The sequence below is a fragment of the Pyrus communis genome, chromosome 5, assembly GCF_041283825.1.
Source record: "Pyrus communis isolate YQ-2024b chromosome 5, ASM4128382v1, whole genome shotgun sequence".
Lineage (NCBI taxonomy): Eukaryota > Viridiplantae > Streptophyta > Magnoliopsida > Rosales > Rosaceae > Pyrus > Pyrus communis.
Genome location: NC_142569.1, coordinates 27662413 through 27686198, shown reverse-complemented (window position 1 = coordinate 27686198; position 23786 = coordinate 27662413). Strand labels below are relative to the sequence as shown.

The following is a 23786-nucleotide window of genomic DNA, read 5'->3' as shown; positions in this document are numbered from 1 at the left end:
TGATCGAGTTTTTTTTTTTGTTTTTTTTTCTAGATTTGTTTGTGTTTTTATGCTTCTTTTTTTAGGTTTTGATATTGAAAGAGAGAGAACATGTATCATGTAGAAGCAGTTTATATAATTATGCAAAATTAGCATAAACTAACAGAATCAGTTTATTAAAAGGGTAATGGATAGTGAATCAGTTTTTTTTTCCAGGCTTTGATTTTTATAGAGTATCAGTTTAATTTATGTAGAATCAGTTTATATATAATCAGTTTAACATCATTAGATATATGTATGATTAGTTTTCACATAAAAATGTATGCATAATTAGCTTATGTAGAATCATTTTGTTTAAAATATATGTGGAGAATTAGTTTGTGACATGCCACATCGCTCAGGGGAGTGATCCTTATGTATATTCTCATCCCTACCTAGCACGAGGCGTTTTGGTAGCTCACTGGCTTCGGGTTCCATGGGAACTCCGAAGTTAAGCGAGTAGTGCGCGGGAGCATTCCCAGGATGGGTGACCCATCAGGAAGTTCTCGTGTGAGTTCCCAGAAGCAAAACCGTGAGGGCGTGATCGGGGCCCAAAGCGGACAATATTGTGCTACGATGGTGGAGCGGGCCCGGGAAGTGGTTCCCCCCCCCCGGGGCCGGGATGTAACAAGTTTATCTCACCCCCAAAATATTCAATAATTGTCATCAATTTGTTTAAAATATATGTGGAGAATCAATTTATCCTCCCAAAATATCCAATTTTCATCATTTGTTAACTTTTATAGTGATTGTTTATGTAATGTCAATTTAATTTAATTTCTCTTTTATTGTTTGTATATTATGCATGTTGTTATGATGTTGAAATGTTTGTATAGAAATGGTGAAGTAGTTGTGGCACAATATCTGCATACTACTTCTGAAGATTTGTGTGGGCAATTATGTTCTATGTTTCCTAGTTTGTCATTTGGTAGGTTTTCATTGGAATACTCCTTATATGGTAGTGAAATAAACTGTTTATTAGAGTGTAATGAAGATATTTAGACGCTTTTATTGATGGATAATGTGATTTCAAACCCAATTATTGAGGTTTATGTTCATGATAACAATTAGATGTCTCTTTTTTCTATGAGTAGCGAGTCATCATCTTGTTTAAGTGAAACAATGACACACCCCGACCCCAGATGTCCACTAGGACTCTGAATCAAGCTGTGTTGGCCGATACCTAGAAGGTGACGAACCCATAAGTGTATTGATGTGGAAGATGTGAATAAATTTAAACCTAAAAGTGCCTAAGTACAAGAGTGCGCGGTGAGTGGGTATGAACCCATTTCACACGTGATGATAGAGCATAAGTACAATACAGTAAAATAGGGTGAGAATTATACCATCGAAGGTAATCGTCTACCCCAAAATTTGTTAATAATCCTCGTAGGTACAAAAACTCTACTACTAGAACCTGGAGGGGCGAAAAACAAGGGTGAGTGAACCTGAAAATAAAGTTTTAATAAAAACCTTTTGAAAGCATTATAACCCCTTACCGTAAAACCTGTACAATTTCCAGAAAATAATACTACGTAGGTACGAAAAATGAATGCGCAGGTGCAGTATATACAGAAGCATGCCATGCCACAATATCTCAGCAATAATAAATGTAAGCTAGGTGTGAGATCAGTGTACACTAACATGCCAGTTGGAGTCACCTAATGTGACTTGTAGGACTGGACCAATTGCTCATCAGTCTATGCTAGCACACGAGTCGAAGTCACCTAGTGTGACCTGTACGACAGGCTAGGTGTAAATATGTACGCTCTAGTGCTACGATCACGTGATGGCTAGCGACAAATCGCGGGTCACCTAAGAGTCGGAACTGCCTAATGCAGTTTGTATGATAGGCTAGCACCTACTTGGATCCAAGGCGAGCATGCGGTGCGGGAGGTGAACATCACGTGAAGGCTGTGCCTTAGCCCGGGGTAAGAGCATTAACACTGAGGTGCAGCAATGATGAGCTCTAAATGAATATATGCATGCTCATATAATCCATTTCAATCACATAATAACTCACCTGAACTTACCTGCACCTCCGTATGATCATTTAGCATAACCACAAATCTCATCACAATGCAATACTTAAATATAACACATTTAAATCATGGCATGATATGCATAATCAATTTAAAACATTGGAAAACTGTAAGGTATGTATGTACACACACACACTATAAAAAGGGAAGAAAAAAAAAAGAAAAAAAAAGGAAAAAGACCCACTCACCTGAGGTCCGCGCTATAACTCCCTAGCACGAATATCGAGACGTCACGAATAATCGGCTCCTAGAACAATTATCAAATCACGTCTCAGAATTCTTATCAATAGAACATGTAACTTACATATCCTATTCAAGAAAATCCATACGTCAGATTCTCGATCCGTAAGTTTCTAATATCCTTAAATATTACGTACTATAACGTATCAAAGTTTGCTGATGATCCAATGATCGAATCATCGATTGCTATGATAATCAAGTAGCGGACCTTAACGGAATAAGTTCAAACGACAAAAATTCATCAATCGGACTTCACGTACAGAATTGGAGAATCAAATTTAGCCTAGGAAGGTCAGGGGATGCCTCAGCCCACGCATCGCTGTACACAGTGGTCGGCCACCTTGACTTGCAGGAAAAATCAACTATTTCTAAAAATTCTCAAACTTCACAGAAATGAAGATCTCAATGAGTAGAACAAGTTTTATACCTGTGGCCAAGTCCAATTTGGCAGGAAAAACTTCAAATCGCCATGAACTCGCCGAGACCCTAGAATTTGGATGTTTCTTGATTCGTCGTCAAATCAACTCCGACACTCCAACCAATGATTGGGCATTGTTCCTGAGCTCAAGGGAATTACATTGGTGGTGGAAATTGAGAGGAATTGTTTCATAAATGGTGGTTCAAAGCTAAGACCCACTCGGACATGTTGATAGGTTTTCTTACCACATTGGGGCTAAAATTCGTCGGGTTTGGTTAAAATTAGGTGATGGGGTGTTAGGTGAGGTTTGGTGGTGATGGAAGGTTGAAGAAGGGCGAAACATTGGACAGAAAACCGTTGGAAAACTCCAAGGAAGTTGGGTCATCGTGCGGGTCAAGGGGAATGAACCCGATCGATTCCCTCCATCTCATTTTCCTTCATTTCCCTGCTTGCTCTCTCTTCCCATTGGTCACTCACTTCTCTTTCTTCTCCCGATTGGGCAACGTTCATCCTTCTTCTTCTCCTTTATCTTTCATCTCCACCGCCCAACTTTTCTTCCCTTTAATCTGGGCCACAAATGTGGCTTTCCAGATTTTACTCCAAAAATCTGGAGCATTCCAGAAAATAATAAATTTACAATTTTTCCCTCGACTTCATTTGTTAATAACTCTTTCGTTATAACTCCAAATTACATTTTTTTTGCACCCACATGTTCGTAATGACGAATACTACGAGGATACACCAAGAGAACAAACCTTACGTGACATGACAAGACGGTCAACAAAAGTCAACATTTTTGCCTCAAAGGGCATTTCCCTAAATTCACATTTAAAAATTATAAAGACTGTAATTTTTGGGGACGGGTCATTACAAATAACTTGTAATGGAGATGAGAATCAATACTTAGACAAATATGGCTTTTATGGACCTCACCATTATGCAACAAATGAGTGGCAGACTTATACTTCTTATTAGGGTCAAAGTTATGAAAATGATGCAATTGAATTTTGTACAACGCTTCCACAATATTCTATTGAGGTTGGGTTTCTTTTCAAATACACCAGATGATTGGAAGCGTGTTACTGCTATTTGCTCAAAGAATTTGTCAGAGGAGTGTCAATGGCATGTTCATGCTATTGTGCAACAACCTAGTGGGTGTTTTATCATAAAAAAATAAATAAGATTTAATTTTTAGTGTGCAACAACTTGTACTGGATGTATTCGTCAAAAGGAGAATAAAATGTTTGGTCATTCTGTTTTATCTTCTTTGTTGGCTGGCAAGGTTCGTTCAAATTCGTTGATTAAGGTAAATGAGGTTATGAGGGGATGAAAGAGAGTAATGGTCTTGATATAAAATACTATGTAGCTTGGCATGGTAAGTAGATTGCATATAATAGTGATAAGGCGCTCTTTCTTACGGATTTTTTGCCTAGATATCTTGATGAGTTTGTGCGTGTCAATGATGGGTCCTTTTGTTTTCTAGAACTTAATAACAGTACTGAACGGTTTGATAGGTTATTCATTTCTTTTGGTGTTTGTATTAAAAGATTATGATAGTGTAGGCCAATATTGTTCCTTGATGGAATGTTTTTCAATGGCAGATACACTGGAACTCTTCTTGGCATGTTGTGCTAAAAATGCACATGATGGTAACTTTTTTTTTTTTGTTAGATTACAGATTCAGTTTTCTGTTTTCAACATTATTAACATTTATTCATAATCAGTTAGTACTTATTGCATAATAAGTTCCTAAACTTCAGTATTTTAAAAATCGGCCTAGGTGGTGCATCCCTTACCCGATTTAGGCCAAAACGTTCACTTAAGGTGGGGAGGATTTAGGGGGCTGCCTAGGCGCTCTAGGTGCTCTAGGCAGTAATCAAGGCAGTTTGAAACTCGCTGCAACTCTAGCCCATTAGCAACTCCCAATCTTGCATTGCATCAGCAGATCCTCCACAAATTTCTACAGCTCGCCTTATATGCGTAGATGAAGGAAGAGAGTGTGTGCGCGCACACACACACAGAGTATGTACATACATACAGACGCATACACTCATAGGCTATATACCTATCAATTATTAGATTAAATTCAACGATGGTAGAACAAATATTAGATGAAATTCATATATATATATATATATATATATATATATATCAAATCCACTCCGGTAAAAACATTGAGAACTAGCAGATGAAATTTATATCAAATCCACTTTATGACAACTATTAGAGATCATGAGGTGTCAATCATATGAAGAAACAATAGTGAGAACGCAAAAAAGTTGAAATTTGAAAACCCCAAATTCTATATCTATTTGAACCTAAAAATAATTTTTTCAACTGCACAGATCAATTATTGAAATGTTTTCAAACCCAAAACAACGAAGTTGTTCATAACCCAATAATAATTTACCAGACAAAATCAAAGAAGAAAATCGTCAGATTCGAAATTTAAGGAGCAAATGGGAGGGAGCAAGATACAGATGATGGCGAGCAGGATGAGGGTGAAGGAGTAGGACGTCTCTCTTGCAGGACGCTCTTAGCAGTACCATGAAATTTGGGGGTCCTCGCTAAGAACTCTTAGCAAAGGAGTCTGCTTGAGCGAGTTCGGTTTTATCCCATTAAACGTAGTCCCTTTGCCTACCAAACATGGGACTCGACTAAAGCTCAGTCCAGTCCCACTTAGTAAGGGCAAACAAATGGGTGATTATGGAATACAAGTCCCCCAGCCTTAACATCAATTACTTAAAAAATAAATAAGTTTTTACATTGAATTAGCATACGTGGGTAGCAATTGACTCTTTTTATTTATTGTTTATTTTTTATTAAAATATATTTTTAAAAAAATGGACGTACGAACCACTCACATTCCCACTACGTATTTTTTAGTGTGACTTTTTATTCTTATTTTGTTGGAAATCCTTAATGGGAGAGGGATAATTTGGGTATTAAAAAAAAGGATTTCTGCCACTTAGTAGTATAATCTAATGATATTTCTATTCACTTGTAAGTAAGAAATTTTAAATTCGAATCTTACAAAAAAAAAAAACATATTTAATCTATATTATTGCTGGCTCATTGTAACCGCTTACAAAGAAGGAGAGGTCGGCTCCGCTCCAGCCTGGGATGACCAGGGAAGTCTAACAAGACTTGAACGCTCCGACCATCTTCTCTTCTCTTCTCTTCTGTGAGAGAGAAAAACATCCAGAACCCAAAACTAGCTCTGCTATCGCCTCACACCTCCCAATTCCTTAGATCCTTCCCTTTTCTCTCTCAAAACGATGCCGTCTCGGAGAAGAACGCTCTTAAAGGTCATCATCCTCGGCGACAGCGGGTCTGTGTCCCTCCGTCTCCTTCTCTTTTCGCTTGAATTATTTGTCCGTTTTAGGGTTTTATGTTTTGAAATTGGGCGGATCTTTCTGGATCTTGCTTTACAGACTGTGATCTGAACCCTAATTTTGGTCTCTTATTACAAGTTAGGAATTCAGTATTTTTTTTTTCTAAAAAGGAAAATTGGATGATGGGTAGTGAAGAAATTGTTATATACTTGTTAGGATGAAGATTACTTTCTGTTTTTGTGGTAAAATAAAAGGGTTTGTTTGATTTGTGATTTGCAGGGTGGGGAAGACTTCTTTGATGAATCAGTATCCTTTGGAAGCTTGGATGTTGAATTTGAGTACTTGGGTCATTTAATTTTGTATGTAATCCTTTGGTTGTTTAGTTGAAGTAATTTTGATTTAGTGGATTTTGGGTTTGCCCTTTAACAAGATTCGCATAGATATGTAAACAAGAAGTTTAGCAATCAGTACAAGGCGACAATTGGAGCTGATTTTTTGACAAAAGAAGTGCAGTTTGAAGACAGGCTCTTCACCTTACAGGTTTTTCTAGTTCGAATGCCTTTTTATTGGATTGGTACTGATTGGACAAATAGTGGCCTTTATAGATTCTCAGCTGATGCCTTTTTGGAAGTCAATTGAAAATATAACTTGTTAATTTTTGCGTGTGCGGGGGCTAGCATTATTGCCCCTATATTTGTTACTACTTTCTCTACTGTCACTCTAGAGAAGGATTCACAAAAACTTCTTTGTTTCTGTCCATAAAGACTAGAAATCGCATTAATGATTAATCTGCATTCACTATTGAGGAAGCTGAACTTTCACCCCTATTTTTTAATATAGCAACCAAAACTTTCACTATGCCTTCATTCTCTCCCCTCTAACCGTTACAGTTGTTAAGATTTTCACACATTTTAAACTGTGTAGCCTTCCTGATAATTGTTGACTGCCATACGTTGTTCAATTATTCCTTTTCCTTCAAGTTTTTATGTGTTTAGGCGTCTGGTTTGGTTTTTATCTATCAACCAAATTAAGTTTCTGTATAGACAGGCTAATTGTAAATTGGTACCTCGCTTCCTCTTCCCCTCCCTCCCTCCCTTCCGCTTGCTCTCTTCCTCTAGTTATTGATTTTAGCAATATGAAAGGGTTTCAAGCTGTTCATTTATGGAAATCAAAGTATCAGAGATGAATGGACTGTTAATTGCTTGTTATCTTAATTAATCATTGTGAAACAAGTTGTCTTGTATGGCTATTGGGTGAAGATTGTAATCTAGGTAAATATGTTTGTTTTTAGCATAACCAAGTGTTGTGATTTGGCTCGTCAAAATTCCGAGGCCAATTAGGTAGGTTGAAAATTGGTGTTGGAAAAAGAGAAGAGGAACGTGCACAGGTTATTTCCCATAAGAATTGGGAAATCGGTTTTTCTTTGTGATCCCAATCAGTTTAGGATTAGGAAATAAGTTAGTATTCCCTATTCCGAAAGGATTTAGGAATTCTGCACTTGTTAGGCATGTAACCATCGATCTATGAATCTATAGGCATGTAACCATCGATCTATGAATCTATGTAATATAAATAGGCTTGTTGGGGGCTGTTTATTCACATGATAAGCAGAGAGAATACAAGGTTAGAGAGCCAAGAGTGATAGAGAGATCTAAAGCTAGGTTTTGGAGTTTAGCCTAAGGGTTTTCAATAAGTTCTTGTAACCAGGTTGTTATTCTTAATAATACAGGTGATTTCTCGAGAGAGATCAAACAAGGAGTAGGCAAAGTTTGCTGTACCTTGCTAAATTCTTTGTGTTTGTGTGTGGCATGTTTACTATAGTTAACACCGGAGACTATCGGTAAACAAGATCAACTAAGGGGAATTAAAATCAACACCAAGTAGAGTTCATGAAAAACAATCTAATCATGATTTTAACCCGGGAGTGCTTGTTAAGGCCTAAGGCTTAAACCTCATACATTTTTCAGCGGCTAATTGTGTCTGAACAGTCAGATCTTATTCGATTGTTTTGTCAGATCTGGGATACAGCTGGCCAAGAACGATTCCAAAGCCTTGGTGTAGCTTTTTACCGGGGTGCTGATTGCTGTGTTCTTGTGTATGATGTGAATTCAATGAAGTCATTTGATAACCTTAACAACTGGAGGGAAGAATTTCTCATTCAGGTGTCTTTGGTTTTTTCCCTCTCTTTCTTCCTCAAGAATTGCATTTCTTTCAAACTCTCTGTTAATGCCATCTTCTTTTTTGAATAACTTCCATTTCCATTTATTAATAAAAAGGAGCAGTTGAACTTAGTGTGACAAAATCTTCTACAGGCAAGTCCTTCAGATCCAGAAAACTTCCCATTTGTCGTTATTGGAAACAAGATTGATGTAGATGGTGGAAATAGTCGAGTGGTATGCATCTCTATTTGGAAAAGAAAAATCATCTTCTCTTTTTCTTACATGCACACACGTAGTTCTCACCCTTTCATGAACACATGATTTGCTATCCCATGTGCTTCAAGTCTACATGTCATTTTTTTGTTTATCTCCAGGTTTCAGAGAAAAAGGCTCGAGCTTGGTGTGCATCAAAGGGAAATATTCCATACTATGAAACCTCTGCAAAGGAAGGCATTAATGTGGAAGAAGCTTTCCAGTGCATAGCAAAGGATGCTCTGAAGAGTGGGGAAGAGGAAGAAATGTAAGTTGAACCTGGAACCCTACACTAATGCACCTGCACATGCTCCCTTGTATTTTGATAATTCATTTCATTTGCTTGCATCACAAGTTGAATCATCTTATACAAGGCAATTATTTTCATTTGGAATTAAACTTTGAGGCAACATTACAGATCACCTGTTCGATTTAGTAGTTTTTGTTAGAACTTTGTTCAACATTCTCAAAATATAACAGCTGTCCCACTGACATATAACACGTCTCAAATAATCAAAATTGGTGTTGCATGATGTCCTTTAGTTTCATCTTATGGTTGTGCGTGTGCTTTATTCTAGGAAACTTATGGTTAGTGTATATCATACATTTTACTTCATTTGCTAAATATTGGTATTAGCAAGTGTGACGATAGCTATACTGATTTTTACTTTTATTTTTTTTATAAGAGTTACATAAATTCGACCGTTTGAGAGAGATAATTTTTCCATTGCTCATCTGTTGATATTGTTCTATTTTGTATTTTTGCTTCATGTAGATACTTGCCGGATACCATTGATGTTGGAAGCAGCAATCAGCCAAGGTCAACCGGATGCGAATGCTAAATATTGTACCCGAATTCTTTGCCAGTAAAAAATAAGTCATCTTTGGAAGTATATTTATCAGTATGTATGCGGTGACACTGTACATTAGTCTGTGCGGGAAACAAATTGCTCCCCATCAATGCTTTTTCAGCTAGGTTGCATGGCGCCTTTCATTCCAAGTTGTGTTTGATCCGACCAGGTTACATTTGATTTCATCCCATTGATATCCAGTTATTGTTAGTACGGATACGGTATTACTTGTGTTTTCAGGAAAATAATGCGGTTTTCATTATTTGTAATTTTGTTTACGGATTGATAACACGTCTCTGGTTCGACAAGTCATTTCGAGTATTGAACACGGAGACTGTCCCAAAGCCAAGTAACTATGGTATCCCCTACTACAAGTTACTTACGGGCAAACTAGTAGCGGAACTAGGGTGCATATACATGTTTGGATTTGATCCAACGGCTGAAACTAAGTGGCCGAGGATCCCGTTGGATCAAATCCAAACATGTATTGTGTTGCAATTGAAAGCCCGTAGTTGTCGAGAAGAAATGCAATTTCCAATTGCTCCAAAAAGTAACATGAGCAGCAAAATTTCAAGCAGAAATTAACTTGAAACGCTGTCTAGCCATAAGATATTAAACAAGCTTTGCATTGCAACGCATTCACCAAATTGTTAGAAACTCGATTACACAAGGCTCACTGGTGGAATTTCAAATTTGGCAGTTTACCTGAATAAAATTTTAGGGCTGTCAGTGGACTCCTTTCTTTTTTCGTTGCTTAGCTTGTCACCTCGTAAGGTTTACATGGTTGGAGTTGAAATATCCAAAACAGAATAAAGTGGATTGCTGAAAATTACCCTGAAAGGCCCTCGTCTGTTTTGTAAATGGGATTATCGGCAGCATGGGGAGAGGCTGTTTCAGTGTAGCAGAAGAGCAACCACCAATCCGCCCATCTCTAGCTCGCTATTGGTACAAAAGATAATTGATGACGGCTGCAGAAGAATAATTAATATCTATTCACAAGTTCTCAGGTGTTTACTTGGACCCAACTGATGAAAGTTTGTCCTTTCTGGGAGGCCATATTGAACTTCCTGCCAATGTTGTGGCTGAAAATTGGTTCGACGGAGTCGGGGCCGCTGCCCCCATCGGTCTTGACATAGGTGGCCTTTGGGAAGTCATGCCTAGCGTGGGCCTTGGAACTGAGTTTGCAATATTCATGGCCATTCTATTGGCAGGAATTGACGGCATGCCTCTAGATGAACCTGGTACGCCAAGGCGAGCTGCAATTATCTGTGCCCGCTCATGGTAGAGCTTCTGTCTTGACCTGTCCAATTGCTCTCTTACCCTCATTACAACATGTTCCATCTCGTTAAAGAATCCTAATTTGGCCTCCAACTTATGCAACTGCAGTTAAACAGAAACCTTCAAAAAGTTAAACTATAATTAATAGCAAATAAACAATAGGTAGGCAATTTGGCATTTGGGATGACCTGCTTCTCCACCAACATTGCCGCAAGTTGTCGGATTTGATCTTCTTCCTGTTCTGCTAGAAGCTTTGCCTTCACTGCAGCCGCTGACACTGCAGAAACTGCAGCCAGCTTTAGTTTATCAATTTTCTCACCCACTTTTGTCTCCATACTGTCATGTTTTTCTAGTCTACCATCTTTAGTTTGATCATCACCTGGAAAGTACAAACAAACAGGAGATCAGTGAATCACGGGCATTGAACTTGAAATTCATGAAACTCATGGACAAACTGTTTCCTTTTTTCAGCTGGTGTTACACAGTATTAATGATCCAACCATAACTGGCAAGCAGCAGAACCATTCCCAGATATCTAAAAAAAATAATTAAAAATAATTCCAGTATACGAGAGAGAAGAGGCAGAGGCGTACTTGCTCCCTTTTCAACCACTGAATTTGATGTAACTGGTTGCTGAGGCTCATCCTTCTGTGGGGTCTGAGAATCACACACCATATCCACATCCTTTGGTACCTCCGTAGGTTCAGACGGTTCTTCTGATTTGGTAGTAACCACTGGTTGAGGCCCATTTATTTCTGTAGCCAGAGAACTAGATACATCTACATCTTTTGTTGCCTCTTTAGATTGAGGAGGTTCCTCGACTGAATTTGATGTAATTGGCCGTTGAATCTCATTTTTTGTAGAGGGAACTGAATCAGACATATCCACATCATTTACTGGCTCTGTAGGTTCAGAAGGCTTTCCTGCTCGTCCTGATTCCTTCTCAGAACTCGTTTGATGCCCTGTCTCCACTTTTGAATCAGTTGTGTCCTCCACATTAGTTGGTGATTCTACCCTTGGTAACTCTAACTTGTCCGAGTTCTTCAAATTTTCAGTTCCTACTTCCTCATCAGAAACTACACCATCTTGTTCTTTTGCAGATTGCGACTTTTCTTCAGAAGAAGATTTTTCAAGTTTCTTGTCACTGCTATCATTTGATGAATCTTTATCTTCCAAACCTGAGGTGGAGTTATCCTCTTTCTGGCTTTTGTCTTCATGAACTTTGTCTTCATTGACTTTGTCTTTCTGCGCTTCCACTTCAGCAGAAACACTGCAAAATCATCACTCACATCGGATAGAATATAGAAAAACTGGTGGAGGATAAATTCTCCGCAACAAATAGCATACCTATCAGGACCAGCATGTTCCTTACTGCCATTCGGTGGATCTTTCAAAATAAAGCAATGCCTTGCAGCCAGCGCAATACCAGGAGAACTGGCAGATATATATTTCAAAGAATTATGTGCTGAAGCAATAGCAGCATCAGGTCCCACCAAACGTGCTAGGAATGCTGCCTGTAAAAGAGTGGAACCCATAAGCAGTGACACATTAGCAATACCTGAACGCCAAAGTATGAGTTACATATTTGCTTACTGCAAGGTAATGCTTAAGCCCCAGGATATGAGCAAGTTTAGTAAACCGTAAAAGACATGACATGCATGCATGCACTCATACATTTACACATACAGTTATCATCCATATACTTAAACATGCATGACTGAAAATGAATAATACAATAGAAGATCAATTCATATGCAGAAACAGGAAAAGGCTCATAGGAAACAAATTACAGTCAGTCAGTTATCTCAACGTTTGCCAATACGCAAGAAATTTCTCTGCACCTGATTTGATAGTTTGAAACATAATACAGAATGCAATTGCAAAAATCACTAGGCACACTAAAGATATAATTAGTGTAAGTTGTTGCAATTTTCAAAAGAATGTTCCCTGATTAAGTATTTTTACCAGCAATGCACTGTTAAAGCTAAATTCAATTTGGCCAACCATGTGAAGTGTCTGTCACAAGTTGGATCACTTCAGTTTATTTTAAAGCACTTATACACTAATATGTGAGTTAATAAATAACTTAAGTTACTCTTTTAGCTATTTCTTTCTTCGTGGGACGTGTTCAACAGATTTACTTAGAGTCATGTAATCACCTAGAGATGCTCCATATACCCACACATAAGCAGTCAGCTTACCAATGCCATGGCAGGGTTTCCCACTTCTGTAAATGAAAGTTGACCTTCAGGTGTTGGAGGATAACCAACAACTTCAAATGCTTCTTGAAGAGCCTTTAGTGCAAAATTCTCATCTGTTTCTTGATCAACTTTCAATTCACCGGTATCTTCCAATTTTGAAGTTTCCTGACCGTCTTTGACTTCATTTAAATCTTCTGGCTTTGAAGTATCCTGTCCAACGACTACTTCAGTCACTTCTTTTGAAGTTTTAATCGGGAAAGTTTGGGGGTCACTCGCATTAACAGCAGTCTTATTCTCTGTTGCTTCAGGGGCACCTTTGGGGACCGATAAATCATTTCCAGTTGAAGTTGGACATGCAGTCTCTTTAGCACTACCATCAAAACTATCGTCATAATCAAGAAAAGTGTCCGCAATTGGCATTTGAACAAAGTGCAGTATACATTGAGCTTTTGTTTTTGTTGCGACATGTTCAGCAATCTCATTCCAGTTTTCTTTATAAAGTTCTAATGCTTCAAGGAGAAGGAGAGTCTCCTGATCAGTCCAGTTCCCACTACTTACACCCGGAACTTCAGCAGGCTCCATAAGAATGAAATCTGACGAAGACATGCCAGAGTCGAATTTCCCATTATTAAAGCAATCAGTGCATAGATCAAAATCTGCCTGTTAAAATGAAAGTAATCAGCAAAAACAATAAAAGTAAACAGGGAGTGGAAGTATGAAGAAGATAATTTATATAATGATGACATCCATTTCATCAAACAGAAACTTCCATCGACATGACATGGAAACTATTCTAGATATACTTCTCGTGGTGGAATGTCTTATAAATAACAGAAAGTTACTTTAAAACAATAGCAAAAAGTAATCACCAGGGAGTATTAACAATCTAATGTCAGCAGGTGATAGCTGCCAACTTCCCCGAGAATAAAATTATTGTGGACCTGACAACTCTGATCTGGAGAGATATAGCTTCATATAAACAATAGTTTGATCGCATAATAACCACACACTTCAGGCATAACAAATATGAAACAATGGAAGGTTTGGCAAAATGACTTGTTTTTCTAACTAACAATAATCTTCGTGTTTAGGACCAACAGTCGGATAAAATGAAGGTTAGCAAGGTGTGTAACCAAAAGCAAGCACCACTACAAAATTCAATAATAAAATCAACAATCGTTATAAAAGAACCAACCTGCTTCTGGCAATGGTAGCGCTTGCGTGAGCAATCAGCTGAACAAGAGTTGCAATGGTACTCAACAGCTGGCCCTTCAGGCCTAACCAACTCTTCAGCAATTGCAGACTCGGGAAACAACCCAGATAGCACTGTTGGGGTCGTTATATTAGTCTTGGGAACAACTGATGAGCGTGATTGTAATGCTTCAAAGTGATACAACTTATCAACCAAAGCATCCTTTTCTGCCACTCCATCACCGTTGACACTGGCCACAGCAGAACCTGTTGGTGGGAATGGGTGGAAATTAATCAAACCCCAGTGGTCCAAAAATTCCATTACTTCTTGTCTAGCATCAAATTCTCCAACTTCAAGCTCCAACAAGTCCTTTAATTCAATAAATGTGCCCGGATTTGCGTGGAATTTCTTCATGATGCAATTACGTATCTTCAGGTATACGTCAGGAGTCCGAGTCACAGACTTCCCATTAAAGAAAGACGGCAACATTTGCTCCTCAATGGAGTGAACCTTTGTCCAAGAAAACCAACCTGGAAGCCGGAACAATAATCCAATCAAGATGCAAGTTTAAAAATACCAAAAAGGTTCCACCCCACATAATTGAAACAATGTTTTAAGAATACAAAATTTCAATACTAATGTTCTCTCAGCTCCATTTAAATAATGCCTGCAGAATAAATTCATCGTAATGACTTTCACCTGATGTATTTTCCCCAAGTACTTTCATTTAAGCAACATTCTTCGTAAAGCTTCTAACAAGTTCAGCAACTGGAAATTTATCTCAGCCTCTCACTTTCACTAAACAAAAACCACATACTACACCAAATCGCAACCAAACGACATGAAATATTCAATTTTCACTCAATTCTAATCAAATTGTGCATAAGAAGCAAAAATTTTCACAATAGCCAAAGAGTCTCACCGCAATGACTAGGAACAACATGAGCATTGGCACTGCGAGATCTAATGGATTCAAACCCAGCCTCCATAGAAGCCTCCAGAGCCTCCAAATCGCTCTCCCGTTTCACCAGCTCAGCCACCGCCTCCCCCACCGGGTCAGGCCGCTTGGCTTGCGCCGCCGGCTTCGCAGCAGCCCCAGCTGATGAAGCCGAAGCGAGGCTGCTAGGGCCCTGACGGGCCCGGGTCAACGGGCCGTTGTGGATCGAAGTGTGAGAAAGCAAAGCTTTCTCGCGAGCGAAACGTTTGGATGGCGTGGATGAAGAGGTTGAGCCGCCAAGGGTGCTTGCCTTTCGCTTTTGGGCTCCGCCACGACGCCGAGTAGAAGACGGCTCGGCGGTTGGGGAGTCGGCATTTGACGGCGGCTGAGTTCCGGCAGCGTCGCGGCGTTTTTCTTCCATGGATTGATTGGGAGGGTTTGGTATGCGAATCTGGGTGTTTTGATTTCGGACGCAGCACACCCAGATATACGCAGATGTGAAGTACTGCTGTAGAATGATACTGCGCTCTCACTCTTCGTGCTTCCACCTTAGAGAAAAAGCTATTTTACCTTCGGTTCCTCTGCTATTTTACCTGATTTTTTTTATTTTTTTCTATTTATAAAAGGCGACATTTTCTTTGAAACAGACAAACAAGGCTTAAGAAGTAAATGCAACGGACAAGAAATTTGTAATTGTGACGGAAACACAAATAATTTTTATTTAAGTGATAAACAGTTTAAATTTTTAAGTTATTAATTTTTGACACACATATCCAACTATTTTGTAAGCATTCAAAGCCGAGATGATTTGAAGCGAGCTAAATTTTGTAAGCCCCTTTCGTTCACCAATTCAAGCCCCGCTCGAACTGCTAGCGCTTCAATCTGCACCGGAGAGAAGACCTCATGAAAAACAAACGAAGCAGCGCCCATAAAGTTGCCATTGCAATCTCGGATAACCAAGCCCGCCTCTCCAATAGACAAAGCTTCATCCCATGCACCATCGATATTAACTTTGAATTTGCCCAAAAAACTTCGCGTTCCTAGCAGTTCATATAGCCCAAAAAAACCATTAAACAACCATCAAACTCTGATTGACTCAAAATTTGGGAAATGTGGGTAACCCATTTCAGTAGCGAGTCGTGGAAATCAGAGGGTGGACGGAAACCCAGTGATGAAGAGAGCCAAACACCCTTCGCAAAAGAGCAGTCAAAGAAAAGGTGGGAGTTAGATTCCCCGGCCGCACCACAAAGAAAACATGAGGACTCCACCATCAAATGCCGATATTGGAGATTGGCTCCTGAAGGTATTATGTTGGATAGAATCCTCCAGACCATCATTTTGACTTTAGGCGGAATGCAGGCTTTCCCCAACATACCCCAGAGAGCAACCATAGGGAGATCGAGTCGTGGAGTTTGAAGCTGTTTGACGCTTTGGTTTGAACAATATAATTACTGGCTAATTTATCTCCATTCTTCTTGTGTAAATAATAAGTTTGTTCAAAAATAAAAATAAAATAATTCTGACATGGAAATTATTGCTTTAGGGAAATCCTATTGATATTTACCCCCAATATAAGGTGTAACCATCACTGGTGGTTCAATAATTGCGAACAAATTTTACGCCCGTATTTCACACGAAACATTCTCGATTCGATTTTTGGTGCTCGTGAATTACATGATGGTGACCAAAAAGAGGCTGAAATGCCTCTGTCCTTCTCTCAAAATGAAAGACTACTGTGGTGAAGCCACCAACTAGTGTGAATACCTTTCATTTGTATGAGTGAAAAAAGTTTCAAATTTGAACAAACATTGGAATTTTAAAATGGATTGTGGGAAACCAATTTCATACAAATGAGAATTATTTTGGTTTCTTGCAACTAAGAATGAAAAGGCAGGTGAAACCTTGCCACACGGCTATGGTGGGAGCCAAAGGCTCTCTGTGATACAACCATACTTTAAAATATCGTATTTTATTTCCGAAAGATGTGAAATGACTAAATGCTTCTAATTGGATGTCTTGAGTAAATATGGACCTTTGAGTTAAATTTCATTTTCTCATATTTTTCCTATTTTATCAAAATAGTTTGCGTACTCACAAATGCTTATACGAAAGTAGAGTCAAATTTGGAGTTGTGGAAGTTTAATTAAAATTTTTTGGAAAGTAAAAAGGCAAAATGATAATTTTACCTTGAAGGAAAATTCTAGTGGGTCAAGGCCCGCACTCGGTCACTCTTTCCTCTTCTTTCTCCATTTCTAAAACCTACTACGATCTAGTGATATTCATCTTCACTTGTAAATGAGAGATCTTAGGTTTGATTCTAGTCAAAAGTGAATTTAAATCATATTATTACGAGCTTTTTGTAAGGTAAACCGATCCCCCTCATCTTAGTGTAGATAATATCAATTATTAAAAATAAATAAATAAATAAAAAACCATTTCTCTCCCTGTAAACTCTTAACTCCCGAATTCTCTCTATCATTTTCCCTCACCAACACCTAGCACCACCATCACAACGTCACTTTTCCCGGCCTGGTAAGTCATTTTATTGTTTTGGTAAGTCACCATGAATTCTAATGCGATTCTGGTGAAAATTTTGAAATGAATTCAAGGTTTCTAACCTCTGTTATCTGTGGTGGTTTCTAGGAACCGGCAAAGTGCCACTAGTGAAATCTCGGTGAATCCAAGACTAATCTATTCCAAATCCTCCCAAATCGAAGTTTAGGTAAATTTTAGACTGTTTTGTGTAATTCCTGGCTTGATTTGAGGAAGAAATATGTTGAATTGAATGAATTCAAGCCCTAAATACTTTATGGGTAAAATCTGCAGGATCCGGCGAATTCCGGAGGCGGAGCATGGCAATCACCGTTAATTTTAATGGCGACGGTAGCGGATTCCCTTATATCTAAAGGAATCTTCACAAAATCAGGCATATTTTATTAACACTTCAAACTGAATCCGATAACAGACGTGTGGCCATCGATGACCGGCACTTGGCTACCGGCAACAGCGACTACAACTGTACTCGCAGATGATGGCGGCGATGACGGTGGCGTGTCCACTTGCGTGTGGCGATGCTTGACACCACCACAGCAGCGCATGCGGTGGCGCGTGGGGACCCAAGATCTACTTTAGGTTTTCCTATGTCTCAAATCGTGTGGCGCTCTTTGTTTAGGCAAATTCAATGCCGTTAATCATGTTTAGGTGATAGAATTTGTGAAACACTAGAAAGTGGTAAATAAAACTAAGTAATATTTTATAGGTGCAAGTGTAAGAGAGCTTCTTGTGGATCAATTTTGCTAGCAGGATATGGCCACAACAGTTAGAGAAAGTAATAACCAAAATCGACATCATAAAACTGAAGAAGATCGAGTTATGAGGATATAGGAGAAGTTTTCAGGACAAAACCAACTATATTTAGAGGTAAACGAAAACCTAAGGTAAGGGAAGAATTGTTTTGATAGATTCAGAGAAAAAATAGTCAAAAGGTTCTAGAAGATATTCGAGTGATTGTTGCTTGTACTTATTTGGATGGACAAGCATTGAAGAGCTTATGCGTTTTGCACCCTATATGATTCCGAGGATGCTGTGATTCCGAGGATGCTGCAAAAGTTAAGCAATTATGTTGATGTGAAAGAAAGGGTGTACGCAGCAAAACGATCTGGAGTTAAGAGAACATGGGATTATAAGAACTATAGCAATGGACAAATCAATAAGCTGAAAAGATTTAATCCTCTTCCGTATCAACCACGGGGAAGGCAAGAACCTCATACATGTTAGCATGCAAACAAATCAACATATTAAGAGGAATTATCCACGAGTACAAAGGAATCAAGAACCTCAAATATAATGTCATGCTTCAAAAGTGCAATTTTATACTCAACAAACACAATTTCATGCACAACCATCTCAAAATTATGTTCCTTATCAAACTCAAGGAAATTGGCGAATACCATAAGTTGGTCAAACGTCACAACATCCAAGAGGGCAGAAATTGATATATGCGCTAAAAGAAATCAAGGGTCGATAAACTAATTAAGAGTATCCAAAATTTGGGGCATGATCACTATGTATATGTTACGAACAGTGAGTCCATGGATAGGTTTAAATGCACATATATGAGGTAGCTGATGTTATAGAGACCTTGTTCATATGTGATTATCCTAAACACAATTTCTGGTCGTTGGATTATAAAAGTGGATATCTATAATCTGGAAAGACCAACACACGCTTTATCTACACAATTGTGGATAAGGAATGCATGGCTCAGTCTCAAGCTATCAGCGATGATCCATTGCGACAAGTGTGTAGGTGATTAATAGAGATTGATGATCCATTGCGACAAGTGTGTAGGTGATTAATAGAGATTAAGTTCATTGAACACAATTAACTCAGAGTACTTGCGTGGATTTATATACATGTCAAGCAAGTGACTCTTAATTCCAAAACGCAAATGATCCTCTAACCCGAGGTATCTTAATTGTCGTATGGATAACGACATGACTTTGTGACATGCATTACACCCTTAACAGGCTATCAAGTGTATGCTCAGAGTCATTGGAATATTTATAATGACATATGATGTACAACAAGGGATCTCTAGCTTTCTTTATAAAGAAAGTAGCATACTATACTACATGATAAAGAAATCTTTGGTCAGGGTACTAAGCATGATTGAGTATAACTCTCGATAGCTTTAACAAGTTCATGTAGACGTGTACGATCACATTAAGGGTTTGACATTATTAGCCATGCCCTGATAATATGATTGAGAGTATTGTATAGAGAAGCATTGTATTTCTCAGAATACATTCTATATCAAGTTGGGGACTATGACATACAACTACATGTTACTCGTTGAGACCTCTAGAGGTATTTATCCTTACTAAGAGGGTGAACCAAAAGTTTTTTAAGTTCGTTAAACGATTAAAGAAGTCTAAATCACCCACGATCTCGTCGATTAGACCTAATGGATCGCACACCGATTGTTGTTTGTGGTGAATACAAAAGTCTCTGAATGATTAATTAGATTAATAGGAAGGAGGAAATAAGTAATTAAATAGTTTAATTAATTTTAATGGAGGTTTAAAGTCTAATTTGTGCTTCAAAATAGTTTCGAATTGGGCACATTGGGGCCAAGCCCACTTTGACTAGATTAAGTTATAAAGTGAACTAAAGTGGAAAAATGGCCTGAAAGGCCCAATCCAAGCCAATAGACCGGTTGGCTAGAGTTAGTGACTTTTGTTCCTATATTTACAAAATAAAGTGGGAGACAAACTCAAGTGATGGTGTAAGGTGATGTGTAAGTGAGATGATGTAAAGTAGTGCTTCTTTTGAAAGATGTTTTTTTTTCTTCAATTTTTGAACAAATTCTGTTGAAAGTTTTAGTAAGGAGTCTTCATTCTTCACTGATCACTCTTTTCTTTAGGCTGTTTATAGTTCTCATCCTCACATACAAAGAATGACATGCAAACCCTTCCAAGATCTTGAGAGAAAAAAAAGAGAGAAAGCAAGAAAGAAAGGAGAGAAACACCATACCAACCTTCATGCCTTTTCCTCCCTGACTAGAGCAAGTGTGTACTAGCACATCACACTTGCTCTCATCCACACTCACCACACACAAGGAGGTGTCGAAAAGATATAGGGCATCTACATTGCTGTCTAAAGGAGAAGCTACACAAGGAGGAGCAAGGAGAAAGAAGTTGGAGGAATTGCATGCTTGGCTTGAAAGCTAGAAGCAAAGATATAACTTTTAATCGTTCGTTTAATCTTAATTCAAATGAATATATCAACCATATAACTGAGATTTTGAAGAGGGGTTTGTTTGATGGGTGTATTGCTTCCACCATTATATTCCTTTGCATGCATGTTAATCTACTTGTAATTGTTCTTATGCATGCTTGTTAGTTTATCTAAATTTTTTTTTGTCACCCATACAAAGAGCTTCTCCAAATGCAAAGAAATCTAGACAACTCACACAAGGACAAGTTTGTACTTTAAGAAATGTGACAGATCAAAATGAGCATGAACTAGTGGAAGGTACGTTTCTAGTTTTCAACTCTTCGGCTAGAATAATATTTGATGGTGGAGCAACACACTCTTTTATACCAAGATCTTTTGCATCTACTCTTGGGTTAGAATGTGAAAACATGAAAGTTTATTTGTTAGTTGGATCTCCTTTGAGTGGCAGCAAGGAAGTTAGTGTGTAAATTTTGCGAGATAAACTTTCAAATTATAGAATTCCCTTTGAACATATTAGACATGTTGGGATACGATATTACCTCAGGGATGGATTGGCTTACCAATTATAAAGTTATAATTGATTAGAACATGAAGAAAATAACCATAAATACTCTTGAGGAGGAAACTTTCAGTTTTTTATGGGGATAAGAATGCTCATAATACATGAGAGAAATTATGATTACTTGAGCTAGCGAGTATCATAACCGAAGCAATGAGTGGGCCATCGGTGTAATTTATCCCTATAATAAAGGAATTCATTGATGTTTTCCCCAAAGAGTTATCTGGATTACCATCAGAGCCTGAAGTGGAGTTTGTAATAGAGTTATACCTAGGGATGGGCAACGGTTATGGCGGGCGGGTAACCGCTGTTATTTACCCATAACCGTTTATGTTTATATCCGCATAACTGTTTACCCGTTGGGTAATTGCATAAACGGTTATACCCATACCCATAACCGTTTATAAACGGTTAACCATACCCATAACCGTGTACCCATTTAACCATAATTGTTTACCCATTTAACCATAACCATTTACCTGTTTACCCGTTTTGAACCCGTTTATCCTTTTTTTTTTTTTACCCATTTACCCCTTCTTTTCACCCGTCTACATGTTTTTTTTTTAACAACTTGAAAATTACAAAAGAAAAATTTGTCATAATTTTTTTAAATTAATCAGATTATTCAGGTGTTTTGTGATTATAGTTTATACTAAGCAAAAACTTGGTACTTGATTCTCTTGCTGTTGTTGATGAATTTGTTTTTTACCTGAATTCAATGTAACAGGATATGGCTTTTGCAATTTTAATTCAATATAACATGACATTGTTCGAGGAACTCTAGATGCCGTCAAAGGTCATCCAATATCCTAGTGGCTAGAATGTTGGGCTTCTACATATGCCTTCCGGGTTCAAAACTCTGCCATTCCATAAATTATTGTACTATCCTCTATAATAGGTAATGTTTTGTTAAAAACAAAAGAAGAAGTTGTCGAACTAAAAGATCGTCAATAAGGGTTTTCTAGTGTGCTGTAGATTCTTATCCAAAACACGTATCATTTGGTAATGCCCCGTGAATCACTAGAAACAAATAATAGCTAAACTGATACCAAAAAGTTTTGTAAGGGACCGAAGAAGGGTACCATGAGCCAAAAGATCTTCTAAGGAGATTCTATTTGGAAATATTACATGTCCAAGGTCCAATTTTGAAAAATTTCAAAGGTTTTTCTGACTTTGTTCGTGTCAACAAACAATTAGTTAAAAAGCCAAGGCAATCAAACATTGAGAATTTAGTTGCTAATCCGTCGGTAATCCTTACTAGTCCGATTGGCAATCAAATTATTTCCTTTTTGTTCCAACTTTTCTGCTCGTTTCAATCGGATTGTCAATGGATTAATTTTTTTAATTTTTTTTTTTTACATATATTAAATTAAATGGGTATGGGATTGGTGATGACATATAACGATTATGAATAAAATATCATGGTGGTATTCCCGATCAGGTAAGAGTGGGGTGCAGATATTTGTTTTGATGATTTTCAGACTTGGAAGAAATCAATGGTGGACCTAATTAGGGACCCTAAGGTTTTGGAAGGATTCCTTAATAGATATGCTTTTTAATCAAGTAGAGTCATGCTTTTTTTATCAAGTAAAGTCTCACAGTCACTTATTTTGTGCATGTAATAGATTTTCACATGGTATGACTCGAACATAAGATAATTTACATAGATACATAGATACATACCTTTTATCCAAAGGGATGGGTGTGTCTAAGATGCGGACAAAGTGTATGGACAATCAGTGCGGACAAGGATCTAACAGCTGAAAATAGACGAGCTTACGAATAGAACCGGGTCGTTGCGACCCGGTGCATTTAGAAAATTTAAATATTTTTATTTAGTTGGCATGATTTTGTATGATGGAGAAAAATAGGGGGCAAGGGTTGGCCATTGCATGCGTAGAATAGGGAAAAAGAGAGGAAGAGAGGCAGACATAGGGAGCTGGAATTTTCCCTACAAACTGATTATTGCAATCGGAAATTATTTATTTATTCAAATAATTTTTTGTTATTTTAATTTTGTACATCATAAATAATTATGTTGGATGTACAATGATGCATATTTTATGGTGGCAATAGACTTTGCATGAAGATGGACAATATCACGTGGTAAATATTCTTTATAATTCACAACGTCCCAATTCACGATTCAGTGTAGTTGTTTTCTCTCTAACCTTTCCTCCCTCTGCCTTCAAGCTAAAAGAAATCCTCTTAGTCACCCCTCCTTACTTCGATTTAGGGTCGGTGGCAACCCTCTCTTTCTAGCCTTCATTCCCTCTTTTTCTTGCTTCTCCACCCTCTCCACCCTCTGCATCTTCCCTCTTCCCCATTTTTCCCCTATCCTTCTCACCTTTTTCTAGCTCTTCTTCCCTCTTACCCATCCACCTCCACTCTCTGCATCTTCTTTTTTTCCCCTACTTTCCTTCATCCTTCCCCATTCATTCTTTCCACTCAAATTATTTATTTATTTATTTTTTTTAATTTTTAATTTGTGAACTTTTTCTCTTTTGGTCTTTGTTTTAGCTTCCCTTGAGTTTTGTTCTATGAACGTTGTCTCAATTCCCATGA

At 38.0% G+C, this 23786-nt stretch overlaps 2 protein-coding genes and 1 long non-coding RNA gene across 4 annotated transcripts; 2 read left to right on the top strand and 1 right to left on the bottom strand.

Moving 5' to 3' along the window:
• The first annotated feature begins 5717 nt into the window (after positions 1 to 5717).
• LOC137724396 (ras-related protein Rab7) lies at positions 5718 to 9528 on the top strand. Its single transcript, XM_068463141.2, has 7 exons — positions 5718 to 6049; positions 6333 to 6359; positions 6494 to 6593; positions 8069 to 8215; positions 8366 to 8446; positions 8587 to 8732; positions 9240 to 9528. Exons 1-7 carry the CDS (start codon positions 5997 to 5999, stop codon positions 9304 to 9306), a joined length of 621 nt encoding a protein of 206 aa, XP_068319242.1. The 5' UTR covers positions 5718 to 5996; the 3' UTR covers positions 9307 to 9528.
• Positions 9529 to 9925: 397 nt separating this feature from the next.
• Positions 9926 to 15544, bottom strand: LOC137724395 (SWI/SNF complex subunit SWI3D). Of its 2 annotated transcripts, XM_088694819.1 has the most exons (8): positions 14909 to 15474; positions 14686 to 14802; positions 13990 to 14516; positions 12795 to 13454; positions 11941 to 12107; positions 11187 to 11863; positions 10782 to 10972; positions 9926 to 10695 (listed from the first exon to the last, which is right to left on the bottom strand). In XM_088694819.1, exons 2-8 carry the CDS (start codon positions 14711 to 14713, stop codon positions 10327 to 10329), a joined length of 2619 nt encoding a protein of 872 aa, XP_088550945.1. In that variant the 5' UTR covers positions 14714 to 14802; positions 14909 to 15474; the 3' UTR covers positions 9926 to 10326. The 2 variants fall into 2 exon arrangements, with proteins under 2 accessions (XP_088550945.1, XP_068319240.2); XM_068463139.2 differs by lacking the exon at positions 14686 to 14802 and having other exon boundaries at positions 14909 to 15544.
• Positions 15545 to 17356: 1812 nt separating this feature from the next.
• On the top strand, positions 17357 to 18181 carry LOC148697059 (uncharacterized). Its single transcript, XR_015962077.1, has 3 exons — positions 17357 to 17455; positions 17567 to 17645; positions 17750 to 18181. It is a non-coding gene; the product is annotated as an uncharacterized LOC148697059 (long non-coding RNA).
• The last annotated feature ends 5605 nt before the right edge of the window (positions 18182 to 23786 follow it).